The sequence below is a fragment of the Rhincodon typus genome, chromosome 4 (genome assembly GCF_021869965.1).
Source record: "Rhincodon typus isolate 14 chromosome 4, sRhiTyp1.1, whole genome shotgun sequence".
Classification (NCBI taxonomy): Eukaryota; Metazoa; Chordata; class Chondrichthyes; order Orectolobiformes; family Rhincodontidae; genus Rhincodon; species Rhincodon typus.
The window spans coordinates 88,376,925-88,399,194 of record NC_063335.1 but is presented as its reverse complement, the minus strand read 5'-3'; the positions used below and the strand labels follow the sequence as shown (position 1 = coordinate 88,399,194).

The 22,270-nt window shown below is 42.4% G+C and overlaps 1 protein-coding gene across 3 annotated transcripts in view; it reads left to right on the top strand.

The window, feature by feature from the left end:
• Positions 1–702: 702 nt before the first annotated feature.
• The window catches only part of smarcc1a (SWI/SNF related, matrix associated, actin dependent regulator of chromatin, subfamily c, member 1a), a 192,342-nt gene continuing 170,774 nt past the window's right edge, over positions 703–22,270 (top strand). For 2 of the 3 annotated variants that reach the window (XM_048595545.1, XM_048595544.1), the window contains exons 1-3: positions 703–871; positions 17,245–17,364; positions 20,997–21,082. In XM_048595545.1, the coding sequence (XP_048451502.1) occupies positions 746–871; positions 17,245–17,364; positions 20,997–21,082 (332 nt within the window). In that variant the 5' untranslated portion in view covers positions 703–745. The remainder of the gene's footprint in view (positions 872–17,244; positions 17,365–20,996; positions 21,083–22,270) is intronic. The other variant, XM_048595546.1, reaches the window with a different exon arrangement.

The following is a 22,270-nucleotide window of genomic DNA, read 5'->3' as shown; positions in this document are numbered from 1 at the left end:
GGTATTTCCCTGCAGCCTTTTTTAAACAATGGCACAACATCAGCCATCTTGCAATATGCAGGCACTTTACCTGTGACTGTCAATGATACAAGTATCTCCCCTAGGGATCCAGTAATTTCCTCCCTGACCTCCCACAAAATCCTGGGATACACTTCATCAGTTCCCAAGGACTTATTTACCTTGACCTGTTTTGAGACTTCCAGCACCTCCTCTTCTGTATTGTGGACTCTCTTCAAGACCTCTATTTATTTCCCCAAGTTTCCAGGCATCCATGTCTTTCTCGACAGTAAATACTGAAAAGAAATATTCATTTGGGATCTCACCCATCTCTTGTGGATCCACACATAGACGACCTTGTTGATCTTTAAGAGGCCCTATTCTTTCCCTAGTTACTCTTTTACCCTTCGTGTACTTACAGGAGATGAGTTTTCTCCAGCAATTTCTGTTTTGGGGGCAGTGTTTCAGGGAAGTGAAACTGAGGTAGAGGATCAGCCATAACCCTACTCGGGCATTATCTTCATGGCAAGGCTCGGTCAAAAGGCCGACTAACGGACGAATGGCCTCCAGAGTCCCTTTTTCATTGTTATAATGTGAATTGGTCTTCCTTTAACACTTTAGGAACTATTCGACCGCACCGACTCCATTCTGCGCACAGAGCAGAACGACGCAGGCGCGTGGCCGGAACAATAAAGTTTGGTTTTGTTGGCTTGTTGTTCTGTTTGTGTGTGAGCGCGAGAGCTGAGCGATGGCGGCGGCGGTTGGACTGTCTCGCAAGAAAGACGGAGGCCCGAACATCAGGTTCCTGGAGTCGTCGGAAACCGTGGCGCAGTTTGACGGCCTGAGGTTGTGGCTGGGCAAAAACTACAAGAAAGTGAGTGTCCGAGGACTCGACGACGCGAGCCGGAGAGACTGAGCCGGCTTCACCGGGCGTCTCTGCCCCAAATGGCGGCTGAGGCCTTCTTCGGCTTTTGGAAGGTCGATGATTGCGCGGTGTAAGGCGTTAGAGGGACACGGAACAAGACTTATCCCGATTTCCACCCCCATCCCCTTCCTTCTGGGTTTACTAAGCGTCTCTTGCATTCTTTACAGAATTTCCTCCTGCGGGAGGCCACCATCTCGTGGAGCTGAGGTCCAAGAGTTTTTAGTTGCTTTGTGTTGAGGAGGAGGTTGGGGCCGGTGATGCTCCGTTCGTGCGGGGAACGCCTCCAGCAAAGATACTTGTAATTTCATTTCGTTCTTTTTAAACACTGAGAGCTCGAGATTTTCTTCTTACAGTGAAAACTTTTTTTTTCCATAGTTGCGGAAAATCAGGGAATTCCAATTTTATTGACCTAACTAAGTGACTAATAACCACTTTTAAAACTTCACATGTAAAGATAAATTCTCAAAGTTGGAATGAATTCAGGACCAGAGAAATGAAAGATGCTGGCTTCTCCATCACTTTTTGTTAACTTGATGTTGGAAGTTGTGTTCAGTGCGAGGGAGTCAGTGACAGAAGGATAGAACAGATTAATCCGTTGAACCGGCATCATGGATCGTGCAGTTTGTAAGGCAGAAACAGATGGTTATATGCTACTTGATTGGATAACTGTAGGTGGAGTAGTGGTATTTCTGTTTCCTGTTCTGCTGATTTAGTTTAATGAAGTGTATACATGAAATACACAAAATTTGAAGTATTATCAATAGGTGCTTGGGCATTAAATGGCATTGGTTTGAACACAGCATTTCGGAGATTTTTGTCTTACTGGGCGGCTCAGTGGTTAGCACTACTGCCTCACAGCGCCAGGAACCCGGGTTCGATTCCACCCTTGGGCGACTGTGTAGAGTTTGCATATTCTCCCCGTGTCTGCATGGGTTTCCTCCCACACTGATGTGCAGACAAGATGGATTAGCCATGCTAAATTGCCCATAGTGTTTAGGGATGTGTAGATTAGGGGGATGGGTCTGAGTGGGATGCTTTGAGGGTCAGTGTGGACTTGTTGGGCCGAAATGTCTGTTTCCACAAAGTAGGGATTCTATGATTATTGTTTTAGTTTAGATGTGGAGGCTGTGAATAATGGTGAAGCTTTTTCCCTTGTGGAGCAAACCTTTGCTGAAAGAAATTAGAGTGACAAAACCAAATCCAGTTGTGTTTTTGTTTGTAATCATTACAAAATTCAATTTAAGGTAATAATCCAAATTTGAAAAATGACTTATTTTGCACCGTTTCCTAAATATTTTGAAATGCGTGTAGATTATCATATGCTTTTGATTTACCCCATTAACATTCACAATGGAATTTTACCCAGCTGAACAAAATGAATTAGTTCAAATTTTAAAAAGAATAATTCTGAATATTCGACACGTCTAATTTAGATGAAGGCTCACTACCCACTGCATCTCTCAAATTTAGCAACTGGTACAGAGCATAACTCAAACATTTCAGTGTTGCATGACTTGAATGAGAGACTGCTGATTTTGCAATTGTGTTACCATGCACATATAATCACATTGTAATCATGGTGATTATGGCACACACCGCTGTACTACCTATTTTTGGGTGAATTGTGGAGTAGATAATGCAAGTCGGAACTTGTGCCGTGTCACAAGTTCACAGCATACAGTAAAGAGCTCCACTCTGCCCCTTGACAATAAAAATGCAAATTAAGCATGGGGCTTTGACTGTAATCATTGGTCATGTTCAACATAATAGCAAAATACTATAAGAAAAATTTGAAATAGAGACAAGGTGTTGGAGAATTTTAACAGCTCTGGTAGTATATGTAGAGAGAGAAAGAGTTAACATTTTGAGTTTAATGTGACTTTATGGAACACGGTTACACAGAGTCCAATTCAATTCTCCTATGTTCAAGTTTTTCTTTTCCTGAAATGCTACTCGAGCTCCTGAGTTTCTCTAGCACTTTGTCATGTCCAATATGCAGTCTTAACACTGCGCTGGCTGCTCCTGTCATTTCGACTGAGGCATTGCAAGCTGACTTCCATGGTAAAAGGAAAGCCGTTTAATTGGAGAATCTGGGTTTAAAAGAAAACTTAACAAGTATTACATTTTACCTTGATGCAATTGCATTTGACAGACCTACTATAAATTGGGATGTGTGTGCATGGAAAAAAAACGCAGTTTGAACATGCTGCAGCTGATCTGTAACATACTTTTAAATTTGTTGTAAACGGAGAACGGTGTCAATGCGCAAGCTATTGAACAAGTAATTTGGATTTATAAACAGAAACAGCTGGAGAAATTCAGCAAGTCTGGTAATGTCTGTGGAGAGAAAGCCATGTTAACTATTTGGGCTCAGTGACCCTTCTTAACTGATGGTAGCTTGGAAAAGTAGTATGCGTGCTGGCGAAATAGGGAGAAAGGAAGACAAGATGATGTTTAAAGGAGTAAGTCATAGATGGAGGTACTGCGCAGAGAGGGTGAGATTGTTGGGCAGGCAAAGGAGGGGGTAATAATGATAAGTTGGGAGAAAGAAGAGCTATTAATGGGGACCATATTGTAGTTAAAAGTGGAACAGTGCTCAAAACAACCTGCGTCATGACAGAGCTTGAGGTGTGGTGTGGGTGAAATTCATGGAAGATGTGTTGAGGCTTTAAAGTTATTGAACTCAGTATTGAGTCCTGTAGGTTGTAAGGACCCCAAGCAGAAAATAAGGTACTGTTCTTTGAGCTTGTGCTGGACCTTGCTAGAGTACTGCAGCAGGCCTGAGACAAACTATTGGCCAGGGAGCACAGTAGTCTGTTAAAGTCAGAGGCAACTGGAAGCTCTGGATCATTTTTCCGGACAGAATGTAAGTATTCAGTAAGGTGGTTACCCAGTCTGGGATTTGTCTCCCAAATGTTGAGGAAACCGTATTGTGAGCAGCGAATATAGTAGTCTAGATTGAGTGGATTGCAGGTAAATCACTGGTTCACCAGGAAAGTGTATCTGAATTCTTGGACAATGAGGAGAGGGGGAGGTAAACTGGCAGGTGTTGCACCTTCTACGATTATGCGGGAGGCGTTGTGATTGGACTAGCGTTTCCCAGAGGGGACAAACCCTGTGAAATATTAACCAGGAAGGAGTGAGTTGTATATGACTGATGATGGCATCCCGCCAGAGGTGGCAGAAATGGTGGGTTATGATCCCTTGTATGTGGATGCTGGTGTGATGGCAAGGGAGCACCGGGTGTTGACTGTTTGGAGCTCCTAAATCAAAGTTCTCAAATACGAAAGCAGCTTTCACTGCAAGTTATCATGTAGCTACTAGATAGTTGTCATTATCTACTGGTTCAATGGCATATAATAAAGGTCATTTCTAGCTCATTTGTACTAGATCTGTCATATGTTTGACTCTAGTTCCATAGAAATCTCTTACGGCAAAAAAGAGTAGGCAATTATTATCAGTCCTGCAGTGACACTCATATATCGTGGTAATGTCAGTGAACTGGTAATGCAGAACTTCAGACCAAAGTTTTGGTGTCTGTGTTCGAAACTCACCATGGCAGATGGTGAAATTTGAATTCAGTAAAAATTCTGGAATAAACAGCTGGTCTAATGGTGACAATGTGGCCATTTTTGATTGTCGTAAAAACCCATCTGGTTCACCAATATCTTTTCAGGGAAGGCAATGCCAACCTTACCCAGTTTGGCTGATGTAGTTGACTCTTTACCTCAGGTCCATTAGGAATGGGCAATAAATGTTGGCCTAGCCAGTGTCACTCTCATCCCCATGAATGAATTAGAAAGAGCTCAATGTATTAGACATCAATTTTTTGTGAAGACAGTTCAAACTCAGCAATCTCAGACAACAAGCTAAGTTCCAAGTCTTTCCAGGTTACTGATGCTTGGTGGATTCTTAGTTCATGCATTGTGACTTTGTCTTAATTACTTGTACATTAATGCAACAAGGAATCTCTGATTAACCATGGAGGTTTTGATATTGGGGGTTGTGTCATTGTCCGTTGGCTGAGCAGTGAATTGTGGCATATATCTGCTGCTAGGATACGGGGAGTCAGCAGTCCAGCTTTGATTTTTTTTTTTCATTACATTGAGTTTTTGACATGACCATGCTAATCTGTATTGGGTTTTCTGAGCATTCTAAGATAGATTTTTAAAAAATACTTTGCTATAAGTTAACCTGATTAATCTAAACTCTGTCCAGGTCTCAAATTAAACAGGACAAATAAGGACGAAGATTTCCTCCACTACCAATAATGTGGTGGTTACCATTAACTAGAAACTGAACTGCATGAAACATTGCAAGACAGTGGCTGCAAGAGTTGGTCAGAGGCTTTGAATCCTGCAGCAAGTAACATAGCTTCTGAATCTCTGAAATCTAATCTACAAGGCTGAAGACAAGAGCATGATGGAATATTTCCCACTTGCCTCGATGAGTGCAGCCTCAAGAACACTTCTACTTAATAGAGTAAACTTACCAGGACGTTGCTTGAGCTGAAAAATTTTAGTTCGGTAGAGAGATTAGGTAGAATAGAGTTGTTTGCCTTAGAACAGAAGAGACTGAAGGGTGGGGAGGAAGACATGATTGAGATGTGTGTTAAATTGAAGGGCATAGGTAAGATGAAAGAAACTTTGATCTCTCCACCAAGGTGAAAATGATCAGGGCATAGGTTTGAGATAGGGGCTGAACATTTTAAAGGGGAAGTGTGCGAAATTGTTTTTATCTAGAAGGTCGTAGGAATCTGGAAATCACTGTCTGTTAGGGTGGTAGATGCAGAATCTCTCATTGCATTTCAGAAGCATTTCGGAAGAATTTAGATATACACGTCTCATGCTAAGGCACATAAGTTTATGGGCCAAGTGCTAGAAAATGGCATAAAAATAATTAGTTGGCTGTTTTTGACCAGCAAAGACCTGAAGGACCTTTGAGTTGTATGACTGAGAATCCAGGACAAAGTAGCCCACTTGATTGATTTAGGGGAGGCAATAGCCTAGTGTTGTTATCGCTGGATTGTTAATCCAGAAACCCAGATAACATTCTGGGGGACCCGGGTTCAAGCCTTGCAACGGCAGAAGGTGGAATTTGAATTCAGCAGTAAAATATCTGGAACTAAGAATCTAATAGTGATCGTGAATGCATTGTCAGAAAAACCCACCTGGTTCACCAATGTCCTTTTAAAGAAGGAAACTGCCATCCTTACCTGGTCTAGCCTATGTGTGACTCCAGATCCACAGCAATGTATTGACCCTGAACTGCCCTCTAGGCACTTAGGAATGGGCAGAAAATGCTGCCTAGCCAGCAATGCCCTCATGCCGTTAATGAATAAAGGACAAAAAACACATTCCCAAACACTCTGATGCTTAGTGGCAGCAGTTTGTAGCATCGACAAAATGCACTGCAAATTGTCCAAAAATTCTTTGACAATACCTTTCAAACCCACGACCAGTACCATCTAGTACATGGGCAACAGGTAAAGAGGAACACCACCACATGGAAGTTCTTCTCCAAACCACTCACCATCCAGATTTGGAAAGATATCTCCCTCTCTTCAGTGTCACTGAGTCAAATTAATCAATAATAAATTTTAAAAGAATTCTCCAACATACAGTAATGTTCTTCTCAGCATGGATGCCTAACATTCATCTGACTCCGTATTGGCATCCCTAGATGTGCAGCTAGGAGGAGTGGCTTTGCCACTTATGGCTTCACATCATGTGTTATTGTAAGCCTGACTTTGCTTTCTCCATTCCTCAGTTAAATTGGTCTGGAGGAAACATGACGAATGATCACAGTCACTCAGAATTATTGAGGTCCAGTTTGAAATGGGTCTTGACTCTCCAGCTTTTGACATGAATGAGGTGGAAGAAACAAGAGAATTTTTTACCACTGGAATAGTTTTTAGAGGCTTTTCAACTTTCTTTCATCAGGGCAATTGACAAAAATAGCAATTCAAGGGGAAAACCAACAGTTAACTCTGCATGAGAGGAAAGTGCAAATTGACCAATTAGGATTGTCACTAGGATTGTATTAGAAGCTATGTATTGAGGTTGGTTGGCTCGCCAAGCTGGTTTGTTGTTCCGCAGACGTTTCGTTACCGTGCTTGGTAACATCCTCAGTGCAGCCTCTGATGAAGCGTCGGTGTGTTTACCCGCCTGGTTTTTAAACTCTGGGGTCCATTGCGATGGATTGTCTCACTTCCGGGTTTCCTCCGTAGTGGAATGTATATGGGATCGAGTTCAATGTGTTTATTAATACCGTGCTTTGTGGAGTGCCATGCTTCCAGGAATTCTTGTGCTTGTCTCTGCCTCGCCTGTTCCAGGAACTTGGTGTTGTCCCAGTCATGGTTCTCCATGCCCATGTGGATTGAGATGAGTGAGTATTGGTCATGTCTTTTTGTAGCCAGTTGGTGTTCATGTACTCTTGTTGTTAGTTTCCTTCCTGTTTGTCCGATGTAGTGTTTCTCACAGTCTCTGCAGGGGATCTTGTAGATGACATTGGTCCTGTCCATGGTCGGGAGTGGGTCTTTAGTTCGGGTGAGCACTTGTTGTAAGGTTGATGTGCGCTTGTGTGCCACTCTGATGCCCAGTGGTCGTAGAAGTCTTGTGGTGAGTTCTGATGTGTTCCTGATGTAGGGTAGTGTGATGTGTGTGTCGGGGCGTGTAGAATCTTTCTGATGCTGTTCCTGTAGGCATCTCCTGACCCAGTTCTTTGGATATCCATTATCCTTGAACACTTGGAAGAGGTATTCCTCCTCCTCTTGGTGTAGTTCTGTGTTGCTGCAGTGTGTTGTTGCCCTTTTAAATAGTGTTTGCACGCAGCTTCGTTTGTGTGTGCTAGGATGGTTACTATTGAAGTGCAATACCTGGTCTCTGTGTGTGGCTTTTCCATGTACTTTCGTTTGCAGTTCCCCATTTGTCTTGCACTCTACCATGACGTCCAGGAATGGGAGCTGTTTGTTCTTCTCCTCCTGTCTGGTGAATTTTATTCCGGTGAGGGTGTTGTTTATGAGTTTGTGTGTCTCTTCTAATTTGGTCTGTTTAACAATGACAAAGGTGTCGTCTACGTAGCGTATCCATAGTTTACGTTGGATTTGGGGAAGGGCAGTCCTTTCCAGTCTTTGCATCACTGCTTCTGCTATGAGTCCGGAGATCGGCGATCCCATGGGTGTCCCATTGATTTGCTCATATGTTTGGCCGTCGAAGGTGAAGTGGGTGGTAAGGCATAGGTCCAGGAGTTTAAGCATTGTGTCCTTGGAGATGGTTTCACTGGGGTCGTGTTCTTGTTCAAGTAGTGTTGTCATTATTTCCCTTGCTAGTGGTATGTCTATACATGTGAATAGGGCGGTGACATCAAACGATATCATGGTCTCTTCGTCCTCTATCTTTGTCTTTGATGGAGTTGAGGAATTCTTGGGCTGAGTGGATGGAGTGGGGTGATTTGTTGACTAGGTGCTTGAGTCTTCTTTGTAGTTCTCTGGCTAATCTGTGCGATGGACTGCTTGTTAGGAAGACTATGGGTCTGAGGGGGACTTCCGGCTTGTGCACTTTAGGGAGGCCGTAGAATCAGGGTGTGTTGGTTCCTTCGGGTTTCATTCTTAAGAAGTCTGTTTTGTTGATCTGTCCTGTTTGTTTAAGTCTTTGTAGCGTGTATAGGATTTTGTTGCTTAGTTGTGGTGTCAGGTCAGTCTCTATTGGTCTGTATGTGTTCTCGTCGGCGAGCAGTGCTTGTGCTTTGGAGATGTAGTCCTTTTTATTCATTATCACTGTCATGCGCCCTTTGTCTGCAGGTAGTATAGTGATGTTCTTGTCCTTCTTTAATCTGTCCAGGGCTTGTCTTTCCCGTGTGTTGAGGGTGTTGAGTTCCCTCTTTCTGGTTAGTATCAGGACTACTGTCTGTCTAATAGTTTGTTGTGTTTCTCATTGATGTTGTTGGTCTTGAGTGTGGCTTCCAGTGTAGCTCGCAATTCCGTTTTGTTGGTGTCCCTGTAGTTGTAGTTCAGTCCCCGGGTGAGAACGGCTTTTTCCGCGTCTGTCAGTTTCCTGTCGGAGAGGTTCCTTATCCATGTGTCAGTTCTGTTGTGTTTTTGTGGGTAAGTGTGGTTAGCTGGTCTTGCAGGGTCTGTCCTTTCTTGGCTCTTGTGGTCTGTCGGCTGATGTTCATGGCTCGTTCCATGTCGGTTGTCCAGTCTTGATTGGTAGCTTCCTGGAATAACGTTTTTTGGTGCGTAATTTCTCTGTTGTATTTGTGGAGCCGGTTGTGTGCGTCGTTTATCATTTACCCTTGCCATCTTGCGGCCGTTTTGTTCTGCTGTTTTCCGGGTTTGTGGGTTGTTGATGGGTGGTTTGTACTTCACACTGTGTGGTAATACCTGGTTCCCGAGGCGTCCCTGTAGGAAGTAGAGTTGTTCGTCGGTTGCGCTGTCTTGTTTGGCGTAGTTTTCCCATTTCCTTCCCAGTTTGTGTGTGTTGCGCCCATAGGTTTCTAAGGTTTTGGAGTAGATCTGTAGATCGGGTTGTGGGTGTTAAGATTGGTTGGCTCGCCAAGCTGGTTTGTTGTTCCACAGACGTTTCGTTACACTGATTATCGCTGTTCCCATACTCTAATCCACTTGCAATAAAAAGGTCATCATTCCATCCGCCGACCAAATAGGTTGCTGCACCTGCATGCAATCCTTATGACTTATTGACAAGGGTACTGACATCCTTTTGCACCTTAACACTTTTCAGCCTCTCACATTTAGCCCAATGGTATCAATGTGGACTTTACAAGCTTCAAAATCTCCCCTCCCCCGACCGCATCCCAAAACCAACCCAGCTTGTACCCGCCTCCCTAACCTGTCCTCCCACCTCAAGCCCCAACCCCATCTTCTACCTACTAGCCTCATCCCGCCTCCTTGACCTGTCCGTCCTCCCTGGACTGACCTATCCCCACCTACACGCACCTTTACTGGCTCCAACCCCGCCTCCTTGACCTGTCTGTCTCCTTCCCACCTATCTGCTCCTTTATCCATCTTCTATCTGCCTCCCCCTTCTCCCTATTTATTTCAGAATCCCCTTCCCCTCCCCTATTTCTGAAGAAAGGTCTAGACCCGAAGTGTCAGCTTTCCTGTTTCTTTGATGCTGCTTGGCCTGCTGTGTTCGTCCAGCTCCACACCTTGTTGTCTCAGATTCTCCAGCATCGGCAGTTCCTACTATCTCTGCAATAACTTTTTTGAAGGTTGTGGGGTTTCTTGTCAAAACCACTCTTCCCAAGAGATGCATTCCAGATTTCCACCACCTTCTGGGTGAAAAAAACCTTTCCTCCATCCTCTGTAAATCTCCTGCCTTTCACGTTCAAAATTGTGTCTCATTGTTATTGATTCTTCAAGTAAGGGGAGCAGCTGCTTTCTATCCACCCTGACCATGCCCCTTATCATGTACACCTCAATCAGGTCCCCTGTCTGTTCTAAAGGAAACAACTTGACCAAATCCAGCCTCACTTCATAGCTGAACTGCCCCAACCCAGGCAACTACCTGGTGAATTTCCTCTGCACCCACTCTGCAATCATCCTTTCTATAGTGCAGTGACCAGAACTGCATGTAGTACTGCAGCTATGACCTAAGTGAAGTTTGAATTATGAGAAGAGAGGGAAGAGATACAAAAGGGTTCAGAGGGCCCGTTTTTTTTTCACAAAGGGTGGTGAGTGTCTGGATTGGATGCCGGAGGTAGTGGTGGAAGCGAATACAATTTTGTCAATTAAGAAATATTTAGGTAAATGGATGGGATAGATAGGAAGGGATATGAACCAAACACCGGCAAATGGGACTAGTTTAATTTGTGAAAGCTGGGTGGCATGGGCAAGTTGGGCTAACAGGTCCATTTCCGTGCTGTAGACCTCTGTGTTTCCTGTACACCTCCAACATAACCTCCTTACTCTTATAATCTTAAGCTGTGACTGATAAAGGCTGGACACTGGTCTCCAGTCTCACAACCACCCTTGTACCACCACCTTTTGTCTTCTATAGGTAAACCAATTTTGGATCCAAGTGACAAAACCAGAAATTGCTAGCAAAGCTCAGCAGTTCTGTCAGCATCTGTGGAGAGAAATCAGAGTTAGTATTTTGGGTCCAGTGGCCCTTCCTCTGTCCCAAGGAAGGAACTTAAACCAAAATGTTTTGTTTCTGATCATGGCATCTGCATTTCTGTCATCTTTTTTGTTTTGGATCCAAGTTATCCTGGATCTCATGCTTTTACCTTCTTTATCAGTCTTCCATGTAGCACCTTGACAAAGGTTTTGCTGAAATCCCTTAGTCTCCATCAATTGCATGATTCTCATCTGCACACCTGGTCATATGCTCAAAATTTGAATCAGGTTCTCCCTCTGACCAATCCATACTGACTAACTCTGATCAAACCTTTCCTCACCAACTGGAGATTAATTCTGTCCTTCAGAATTTTCTCCACTAGTTTTTTGGTTTAATTGTATAGGAGCTTGGTTAGGCCAATTGTGGAATGTTACGTGCAGTTTTGAGCTCTTTAACTCAGGGAAGATGATAATGCCATAGACGAAGTACAACAAAATTTCAGTAGACTTGTTCCTCGGATGGGGTCTGTCCTATGAAGAGAGATTGGGCACCCTGGGTCTGTGCCAATAAATGTGGAGTTTGAAAAATGCAGTAGGTCAGACAGCACCTGAGGAGCAGGAAAGTCAATGTTTCAGGCCGAAACCCTTAGTCAGAACTGAGTGGGGAAAGCCCAGAAATAAATATGAGGGGGGGTAGGTGAGATGTAGATATGTGGATGCAGGTGGGAGGGTTAGAGGGGATAGTTGAGTAGGAAGATGGACAATGGCCTGAATATTGACTTCACTAGCCTTAAAATCTCTCCTCCCCCAACCTGTCCATCTTCTGACTCGAGATGCAGGAAAATGTTTCTCCTTTGCATTTTTTTTCCTTTATTCATTCACGGGATGAGGGCGTTGCTGGCTAGGCAGCATTTATTGCCCATCCCTAATTGCTCAGAGACAACCACATTGTTGTGGGTCTGGAGTCACGTGTAGGCCAGACCTGGTAAGGATGGCAGTTTCCTTCCCTAAAGGACATTAGTGAACCAAATGGGTTTTCCCCCTAACGATGTACAATGGATTTGTGGTCATCATTAGACTGTTAATTCCAGATATTTATTGAATTCAAATTCCACCATCTGCCATGGCAGCATTCGAACCCAGGTCCCCAGAACATTATCCGGGTCTCTGGATTAACAGTCCAGTGACAATACCACTAGGTCATCACCTCCCCTGCTGGGAAGTCTAGAAAAGACCACAATTTGAAAGGAAGGGATGCCACTTAGGTTTGAGAGGAGGATTTTTTTTTTAAACCTAGGGGCTTGTAAATCTTGGGACTTTCTCAGTCCTTGAGTATGTTCATGGCAGAGATTGGCAATCCAAAATCTATCAATAGCGTGCAGGGTTTTTTTTTTTGAGTAAAAGACATTCAAAAGTTAGATCAACTGTGATTTATTATTGAATGGTAGGGCAGGCTTGATGGGTTGAATGGTGTAGTTGTGTGCCTGTGTTCCTGTGTGGCATGGTAGCTCGGTGGTTAGCACTGCTGCCTCACAGCATGAGGGACCCAGGTTCGATTCCACCCTTGGGGGACTGTCTGTGTGGAGTTTGCACATGCTCTCTGTGTCTGCGTGGGTTTGCTCCAGTTTCCTCCCACAGTCCAAAGGTGTGCGGGCTAGGTGGATTGGCTGTGCTAAATTGCCCATAGTGTTCAGGGATGAGTCTGAGTGGAATGCTCTGAGGGTCGGTGTGGACTTGTTGGGCCGAAGGGCCTGTTTCCACACTGTAGGGATACTACTACTAAACTAAGAATGCACAGTTCTTTGCAGGCAATCACAACATGTATGTATATTGTACTTGTTTCAACTCATTAAATTATGTACAGCCATTTCCTTGTTCATTTTCTCAGGGGAAAGTCCTCTCTCATCAGAATCAAATTGTTTGGTTTAAAATTTTAAATGAAGCTTGGCAGTTAACTGTCAGTCATCAGCAATTTGGTGTAGTCTCCAGGGCAATGGCTTGACCAATGCATCAATTTGTCAACCAATCAGCACTCTGTACAAAAGCAGTATAACTGTTCATTAGCACCGTGAACTGGTATTCCAATGAATTGTGCTGGTGAATGTAACATGAAAAGCCGAGGCAAAATGTCCTTTTTCAGTAATATTCAAATTCTCTACTATCAAATGCCCAGTTGTAATGTCTGTGAATGTCAAAGAGAAGATGCTAAGATCATCTCTTGTTGGCACTTACCCACCTAAACTTAAAGCAGGATCTATATTGTATGTTTGCTTGTGATAAGACATTAAAATATTACAAGGCTTGAGTTCTACATGCTCCTATCCTACTTCAAAGATGTGGAAACTGCATCATTACTGCCACATCTTTCCATCTGAGCCCCACACTATCCTGACTTGGAACTGAATAGGTGTTCGTTTGGCTATCATAGGCTCAGAATTGTATAAGATTCTTCCCTAATGGTATGTGGGGTTTACACATTGCACTTGTTATAAAGCCACCATTTTCTTTCGGGCAATTATGGATTCTTGATAATTGTTACTCTGTAAATCAAGCCCATGTTGCATAAGTGGACAAGTAAAAACATGATCATGTGAGCATGGACATGTTACCTTCTTAACTTCTCTGTTACTTTTAAAAATACTGCTCTTTCTACCCTGCACTTTTGATCTGGATGTCTTTTAGGGGTCTCTCCATAATCCCAGCTTTGGTTCTTTTCCCCAGGAGCAGGCTCCCCTTTCGAGCCATCATCTGTAGTCATGTGACCAGCTTTCACATGTCCTCTTGAGATAAATTTAATGTTTTCAATGATATTGTTATTTGTTCACAGCACATGGACATTGCTTGGGGAACGTTTATTTTTCTAACCACAGTAGTTCTTGAAAAGGTGATAAAACCATAAAAAACAGGAACAGGAATAGGTTTTTCAGTCCTTTGAGCTTGCTCCTCCATTTAATAGGATCGTGGCTGATCTAACATTGCTCACATCCACTTTCCTTTTTCTCCGTAACCCTAGATTTCCTTACTGATCTTTCCTTACTCTTAAGTTGGTGCTCCTTGATTCTGTGACTCTCCCACAAGGGGAAACATCCTCTCAGCATTTACCCTGTCAAGCCCCTATAAGAACTGTATTTGTTTCAACGAGCTCACCTCTTATTCTTCTAAACTCCAGTGAATAGAGTCAAAACCTTGCTCTTTCCTGACTGTAATATCAATCCTTCTAACAATGTCTCATTTCTAACTTTTTTTTAAACTCTGGAAAGTAATGCAATTAGTTTTTATTCCTCTTTTGTGTCCATAATTTGTACATGGATACTTGTACCCAAGAAAGCGCCATAAGAGGCAGACGTTGTAAAAGCTTTTCACTGTACTTCTGCAGTGGGGAGGCAATGGCCTAGTGGTATTATCGCTGAACTATTAATCCAGAGATCCAGATAATGTTCTGAGAACCCGGGTTCAAATCCCACCACAGCAGATGGTGGAATTTGAATTCAATAAAAAATATCTGGAATTAAGAGTGAATCCATTGTCAATTGTCAGAAAAACCTATCTGGTTCACTGATGCCCTTTAGAGAAGGAAACAGCCATGCTTACCTGGTCTGGCCTACATGTGACTCCAGACCCACATCAATGTGGTTGATTCTTAACTACCTCTGGGCAATTAGGGATGGGCAATAAATGCTGCCTAGCCAGCAATGCCCTCATCCTGTGAACGAATAAAGAAAGAAAAAAATGGATTACACATGAAATAAAAGATATTCTATTCATAGGACAATCATTCCATATTTGGGATCATTGTGATGAACCTTTTCTGAACTGCCCCCAATGAAATAATTCCTCCCCTTTAATAAGGGGACCAAAACTGCTTGCAGTACTCCAGATGTTGTCTCACCAGCACCTTGTACAGTTGCAATAAGACTTCCTTACTCTTGGGCGCCAATCCCCTTGGAATAAGGGCAAACATTTCTTTAGCCTTCCTGATTATCTGCTACACTTGTGTGCTAGTTTTGTGTTTCGTGCACAAATACCTCCAAGTCCCTTTTTGTGTTCAACTGTCTGCAGTTTTTCTCCACTTATAAATGAAGCTGTTCTTTCGTTCTCCCTTCTAAAATCAACAATATTAAATTTTCCAATATTATGCTCCATTTGACAAGCTTTTGTCCACTTAGTTCACCTATCAGTGTCGCTTTGTAAAATGGTCCGCCTCGCAATTTGCCCTTCCACCTAGTTTGAATCACCTACAAATTTGGCTACAGCATGTTTCCTCCAAATTGTTTATATATTTTGTAAATAGTTGTGGCTCCAGCGGAAATCCCACTGTGGAATCCTGTAGAACCCCACTGGTCACAGGTCGCCAATCTGAAAAAAAACACCCCCTTAATCCCACTCGCTGTTTCTTGCCCATGAACCAATTCTGTTTCCATGCAAGTATTCTACCTCCAATACTGTGGACTCTAATGACTTAGCCAGTCCTCTAACACCTTCCCTGTGGCCAGGGAGGAATTTAAATATCTGAGTCATAGCCCCTGTAATTTCGTCCCTCATCTCCCACAGCAGCCTGAGATATAACTCCTCTGGACCTGGGGATTTGTCCACATTTAAGCCTACCAAAACCTCCAATATCTCTTCACTTCCTATTTCAAAATTTGGGTACAGTACATTCACTTCCTTCCTCCAGATGATTAGTGTATATCAGTTCTCTCCCTGGTGGTATGCTACCTCCAACACCGTGGGCTGTGACCTTTATGACTTGACTTTTTGTAGGATATTTTATCAAAAGTCTTCTGGAATTTCAAATAGAATGCATTTACTGATTGACCCTTGATCCACTCTGAGATTTCCTTAAGACTCTAATAATTTAGTCATGCATTTACCTTTTAATGAGGCCGTGCTGATTTTGCTTGTTTACATGATTTTTTTCCAAGTGTTCTGCTATTATTTGTCAATAATTGATTCCAACATTTTTCCACAGGCTAAGTGGCCTATGTTTACCTGCTGTTTGCCCCATTCCTTTTTGAAGGGGGATGTCACATTAGTAGTTTTCCAGTCTTCCAGTACTTCCCCAGAATCCATGGATTTTTGGAAAATTACAACCCAAGTATCTACAATCTCTGAAGGTACTTCTGTTAGGATGATCAGCTGCCTTCTTGAAATGCAACAGTCCTGGAGGTATAGGGACACCCATAGCTGCTTCTCTGCTGTTGTTAGATTTCTGAATGGACTTTTCAAATTTAAAATTTAATGTTGATCTCCCTGTCTGTGCACCTTCTCTGTAATTTTGTATTCTGCTCTCCTGTCTGCATGGTACAATCTGCTTGCACTGCATGCAGAACAAAACCTTTTGCTGTACGTAGGTACATGAAACAATAATAAATCAATTCAAATCAAATCGAATCAAGTCAGTACTGTTACAAAGGAGTTCCAAGACTTTGACCTGTAACAGTGAAGGAATGGTAATGTGGTTCCAAGTCAGAATAATGCATGACTTGGAGGGAATTTGTTCCTGACGACATTGCCAAATATCTGAACATGATCCTGTACATCTGCCCTTCACAATAGTAGAGGTTACAGATTTGGTAGGTGTGGTCCAAAGAGGCAGTGTGAGAAATTGAAATACACTGGAAGGTGCTGTAAATGCTGCCAGTGTGTGTCAGGAGTAAAGGGAATGAATATTGAAAGTGATGTACAGTTAAATTCTTCTCAATGAATAACCACCAAGATGTTGATTGTGGGGGAGGGGTGTGAATTACTGATGGTAATACCTTTGAATGTTTTGGGGACATGGTTAAATTCTGTGTCTTATTGGAGATTGTCATAGCCTGGTACTTGCTGAACTGATGTCAATAGTGATGATCATGTGCCTTTTAGCCTGACAAACCTATTGAATTAGTCTTTGTATTCTACTGTCACCACCACCTGAATCACTTTGCTTTACTCTGATATTTTAATTTAGTTGTAGTTGAACTTGCATAGACAAGTGAAGAGATTTCCATTTCAGAGGGATGCAGTCAAAAATTGTACTGCGTTGCGTATTCATGGTTTCTATTGTGAAATTGTCACGAAATCACCACTGAACATGACTGAAATCTTGGTGATGATGCTTCTACCAAAAATCAATCAAGTTCCCGCACTCTCTATCCCACCATGTGTTTCCATATTTCCTCATGTCGTGCCTCAAGTACAAAACTTAGAGGTTTTTTTAAGCCTTTCTGTTCTACAAAGCCTTTAAATCAATTGTATTTTTCAGTTTGTACAGGCAGATTCACCTTCAAACAAAACACTGGCTGGACTTGTGGTGCAGTTGCTTCAGTTTCAGGAAGATGCTTTTGGCAAGCACGTTAACAATCCTGCATTAACTAAACTTCCAGTAAGTAACTTGTAAGCACAATCTGTTTTGTCAGCTGGTGTGGATGTTCACATATAAATTGGTTGAGGTCAAAATAAGATTAGCTGTGTTGACAATTGAACCTTTCTATTTTGACTTGGATGGATTTGTAAGCTAAATGAGGAAAATGGCACCATTAATACCATAAGCCGAGTTTGAAACTTTGCATTCAAGATGTATGGTGAAATTTAATACCAAGAAGGAGGTTCCTTCTCAATCTTCCTCTTTACCTGAGGAGTGATGATCCTCAGGTTAATCATCATCAGTCGTCACTGAAGGTCGTTCTCTCTGTCAGATGAAAGAGCAGCCCTATGGTCTGGTAGTCTATAGTAACATGTCCCAAAGAAGGAGTACTATGTATCAAATTTTGACAATGAGCCTTCTAATAAGATATTTGGGCTCTACAAAATTTGGTTCATGTGCTAGGTTTTAAGGAAGCCTGATGTGCAGAAAGAGAAGTAGAGACAGTTGGCAAAGGCCCAGCTGGTAAAAATCAGAAGGTATGCCAGAAACCAGTTATGTGAGAACAAGATTTGAGGGTGTGGGTGGGAAGCATTTTGGAATGAGAATGAATATTTCAGAAGAGAGGTGATATGGAACTACTTCCCATGTAGGTCAGTAGGACACAGTTAATAGGTTTACTGGTTTTTCTTCAACTTAGAATGTGGACAGCAGTGTCTTAGATGAGTTGTGGTTTATATAGGTTAGATGGAAAGCTTGCCAGGAGAAAAATTTCAGGAGTTAAGTTGAGAGGATTGAATGAGTCTTAAAATAGTTGAACAGAGGAGGTGTTTTCAAGCTGGAAGTAGCAGTCTTTGTGATGGGTTATTGGTCAAGAGCTCAACTCTGGTTTGAGGACAACATTGAGGTTACCAATAGTCTAGTTCAGTCTCGGAGTGACGAGGGAGAACGATGGCGTTTATTACCTGAGGAACAGTTTGTGGCAGGTGTTGAAGACTGGAGCTTTGGGTCCGTCAGTAGTTGGAGAAGCCTTATGCTCCCTCATGACTGAATGTCACACAAGCATTGTGATAAATGAGACACTGGAGGTGTTGAAATCGGTCATGAGATAGGACCTGTGTCACCAATTTACAGTTGATCATTGGACTTTTTGACCTCCTCTATTTGAAGGAATTTTTCCCCCTTCCCCATAACCTCATTCTTAAGGCAATCTTTGCAAACCTGAAATGTTCTGTTGCTCAATGTCTACATTTGCTGGGATATGACTGGCAGAGAAATTGTGCTAGAGGAAGATTCATAATTAGCTGCCTCTGGACAGCAAAATCACATCTCAGGTTGCAGGGCTCATAATTCTTGGAATATAAGACAAACGAACAGAAATAGGTCATTCAGCCCTTTGAGCCTATTCCATCATTCATTGAATGAAATCATGGCTGACCTGTGGCCTAAGTGCAAATTGCTGCTTTGGTCCATAACCTCCTTAATAGATTTTTTTTTTTTATTAAGCAAAGATATCTCAGATTTAAAAGTAGGAACTGATCAAGCATTTGCTGCTGTTTGTGGAAGAGATTTCTGTACCTGTACTACTCTTTGTGGAGAAGTGCTTCCTAACATCTTTCCTGAATGGTCTGGCCCTGATTCTCTGACTATGCTTCCTAGTTCTCGAATCCCCAACCAGTGGAAATTATTTATCTTCATCTACCCTGCCTTTTCCTGTTGATATCTTGAAGACTTTGATCAGCTCACCTCTAACTTCCTAAATGATAGAGAACACAAACTAAATTTTGTATAACCTCTTCTGATCACTTAACCCGTAACGTCCAGGTATCATTCTTGTAAACCTATATTGTATTCCCTCTAAGGCCAGTATTTCCGTTGTAAGATTTGGTGCGAAGTTTGTTCGCAGTGCTCTAAATGAAGCCTTACTATGGTTTTGTTATGCTGCAGCATTACTTTTGCATCCTTGTACTCCAGTCCTCTAGAAATAAAGGCCATTATTCCATGAGCTTGCTTGCTTATTTTCTATACCTATTCCTCACGTTTTAAAGGGCTGTGCACCTGAACCCCCAAAATTTCTTAGACATCCATTATATTTAACCTATCATCTCAAAAGTACTCTATTTTGGTTGGTTTGCTCGCCAAGCTAGTCTGTTAGTTCGCAGACATTTCATTACCCTGCTGGGTAACATCATCAGTGCAGCCTCCGGTGAAGCGCTGTTGTGTTTTCCTGCCTGGTGTTTAAACTGTGGGGTCTATTGAATTTGATTACCTCATTTCTGGTTTTCCTTCGCAGTGGTTTATATATAGGGTCTAGTTCTAGGTGTTCGTTGATGGTCTTCTTGGTGGAGGACCAGGCCTCGAGGAATTCCCGTGCTTGTCTCTGGTTGACTTGTTTCTGGTTGGCCTGTCCTAGGATCCTGGTGTTGTCCCAATTAAACTGGTTGGTGGGACCAGGCGGGTAAACACAAAAACGCTTCATCGGAGACTGCACTGATGATGTTACCCAGCAAGGTAATGAAACGTCTGCGAACTAACGGACCAGCTTGGCGAACAAACCAACCACAGCATCCACAACCTGAGCTACAAATCTATTCAAGAACCTCAGAAAGTACCCTAATTTATCTTTCTTCAGTCCAAAATGGATAACTCCTCACTTCCTTATGTTGAACTTCAGTTTGTTATGGTTTTGCCCATTCACCTATTCTATCAATATCCCTTTGTAATTTGATGCTGTCATCTACACTGTCTACAGTGCTGCCTAACTTTGTGTCATCAGCATATTTGGATATATGATCTGCGAGGCTGTTATCCAAGTTGTTAATAAGTAATGTGAATAATGGAGGCCCTAACACCGATCCTTGTGGGACACCATTGCTCACTTCCTGTCAATTTGTGTACAACCTCACAAGGTGGCATGACTGAGGCCAGTCTGAAAGCTTCCATCTTGGGTTGAACGAGAACCTTCCTCTGTTGTAGGATTTTGTTTCTGAAGCCATGTCTGGAATTCTGTCCAGTTTTGGAACCTCATGTTTAAAAGGGATTTCCTACTGGAGGAAATTTTGAAGGGTTTCATAGCGTTGATAACTCGACTTGGAGAACTGACCTTTTGAAAACTGACTTTGCATTTTGGAACTTTTCCTGAACTAAAGGGAGAGGAGAGTTATGACAGAAAACAACAAAGGGACTAGATAAATTTGAATAAGCATTTTCATATTCTGAGTTCCACAAGCATAGTCAAGGATCTTAAAAGTGAAGTGAATTGGCTAATCAAAAGTTATTTTAGTTGTTGATCTCGGTAAGGGAACACAATTTGTTTTTTTTTAGGGGGGGGGGAAGTGATTTCAAAAATGTTGCAACATCTGTCAAGCAGTAAATTTTTTTTCACCACTTTGGAGACATGTCTCTTGACCTGATATGTGAGCTATATGCTTTGAGACAGATTAGAACCTGGAGGTCTCAGTTACACTCCAATCCCAGATAACTTGTTAACAAACTAACTGTCAGTGTTCATCTTTAGGAACTTTCCTAGAACTGAATGATCTCTCCAATGGATAGCTGTTTCCGCTATCATATGTTGTTGGAGTAAATTGTAAATGCTGTCTGATGTACTGTGGTGTTGAACCAGTGTTGACCTTTATGTTTTGTCAAAACAGGCAAAATGTTTCCTTGATTTCAAAGCTGGGGGACCCTTGGGTCATATCCTTGGTGCTGCTTACAAATTCAAGAGTGAACAGGGATGGTAAGTCAGTCCAGAATCTTATTCTAATCGATGTCAGGAGTAGATTCAAAACTGAGCTTGGGTTGCACAATAACCTGGGTAAGTGAGGCTATTTTCATTTGGTTCTTCATAGGATTGCTTTCACTATGTTTAAATTGCTATATAAAAATTGGGAAAAGCAAACTTTTGCACTTGTAATTGTGACAAGGCCAGCATTTGTTACCCATTTCTAAATACCCTTGAAGGTGATCACTGTTCCAGGTGGCAGCTGTCTGCAGTCCATCTGATGTGGATGGACCCCCAATTTTATTGAGGGGGTTTCTGAATTTTGATTCTGCAAGAGTAGAGGGAGGGTGATATAATTCCAAGTAAGACAGTGAGTGGCTTGAAAGAGAATTTGCATGTGGTGATGTTCCATGCAGCTGCTGCCCGTGTCTTTCTTGGTCATTAATGTCATGGTGTTTGGAAGGGTGCTGCCAAAGAAGCCTTGCTGCGTTGCTATGGGGTGTTTATTGCAACCCGTGTGCGTCGCTGGTGGATATGGTGAATTTTGACATTGTTGAACAGCTGATCAAATGGGCAGTTTTGTCCTGGATAGTGTCAAGTGTCTTGTGTGTTGGAACTTGGCTCATCCAGGCAAGTGGTGAGTATTCCATAGCATTTAGGCTTTGTAGATGGCGGATGGTTTAGAAATTTGGAGAGTTGGGATGTGAGTAACTGAGAATTCTGAGCCTCTGACCTGGTCTTGTACCCACAGTATCTATATGGCTATTCCAGCTCAGTTCCTGGTTAGTATAACACTCAGAATGTTTATAGACCGTTCGACGTAGGAGCAGAAATAAGCCATTCAGCCGATCGGGTCTGCTCTGCTACTCTGAGATAATGGATAATTTGATTTCTGTCCCCTCCACTTTGCTGCCTTTCTGCTGTAATGCTTGTTTTCCTTATAATTTAAAAATGCCTGTCTCCATATTGAATATTCAAAACAACCCAGACTCAATAGCTGCTGCAATAAAGAATTCCACAGATTCACCAGCCTCTGGGAGGAAAAAGAAACTCCTTTTCCTCTCCATCTTAATGTGCGACCTCTTATGCTGAAATTATGCCTTCTGGTTATAGACTGTCCCGTAAGGGGAAACAATTTCTCCCATATTTACCCTGTCAAGCCACCTAAGAATCTTATATATGTTTCAATAACAATGCCTTTCG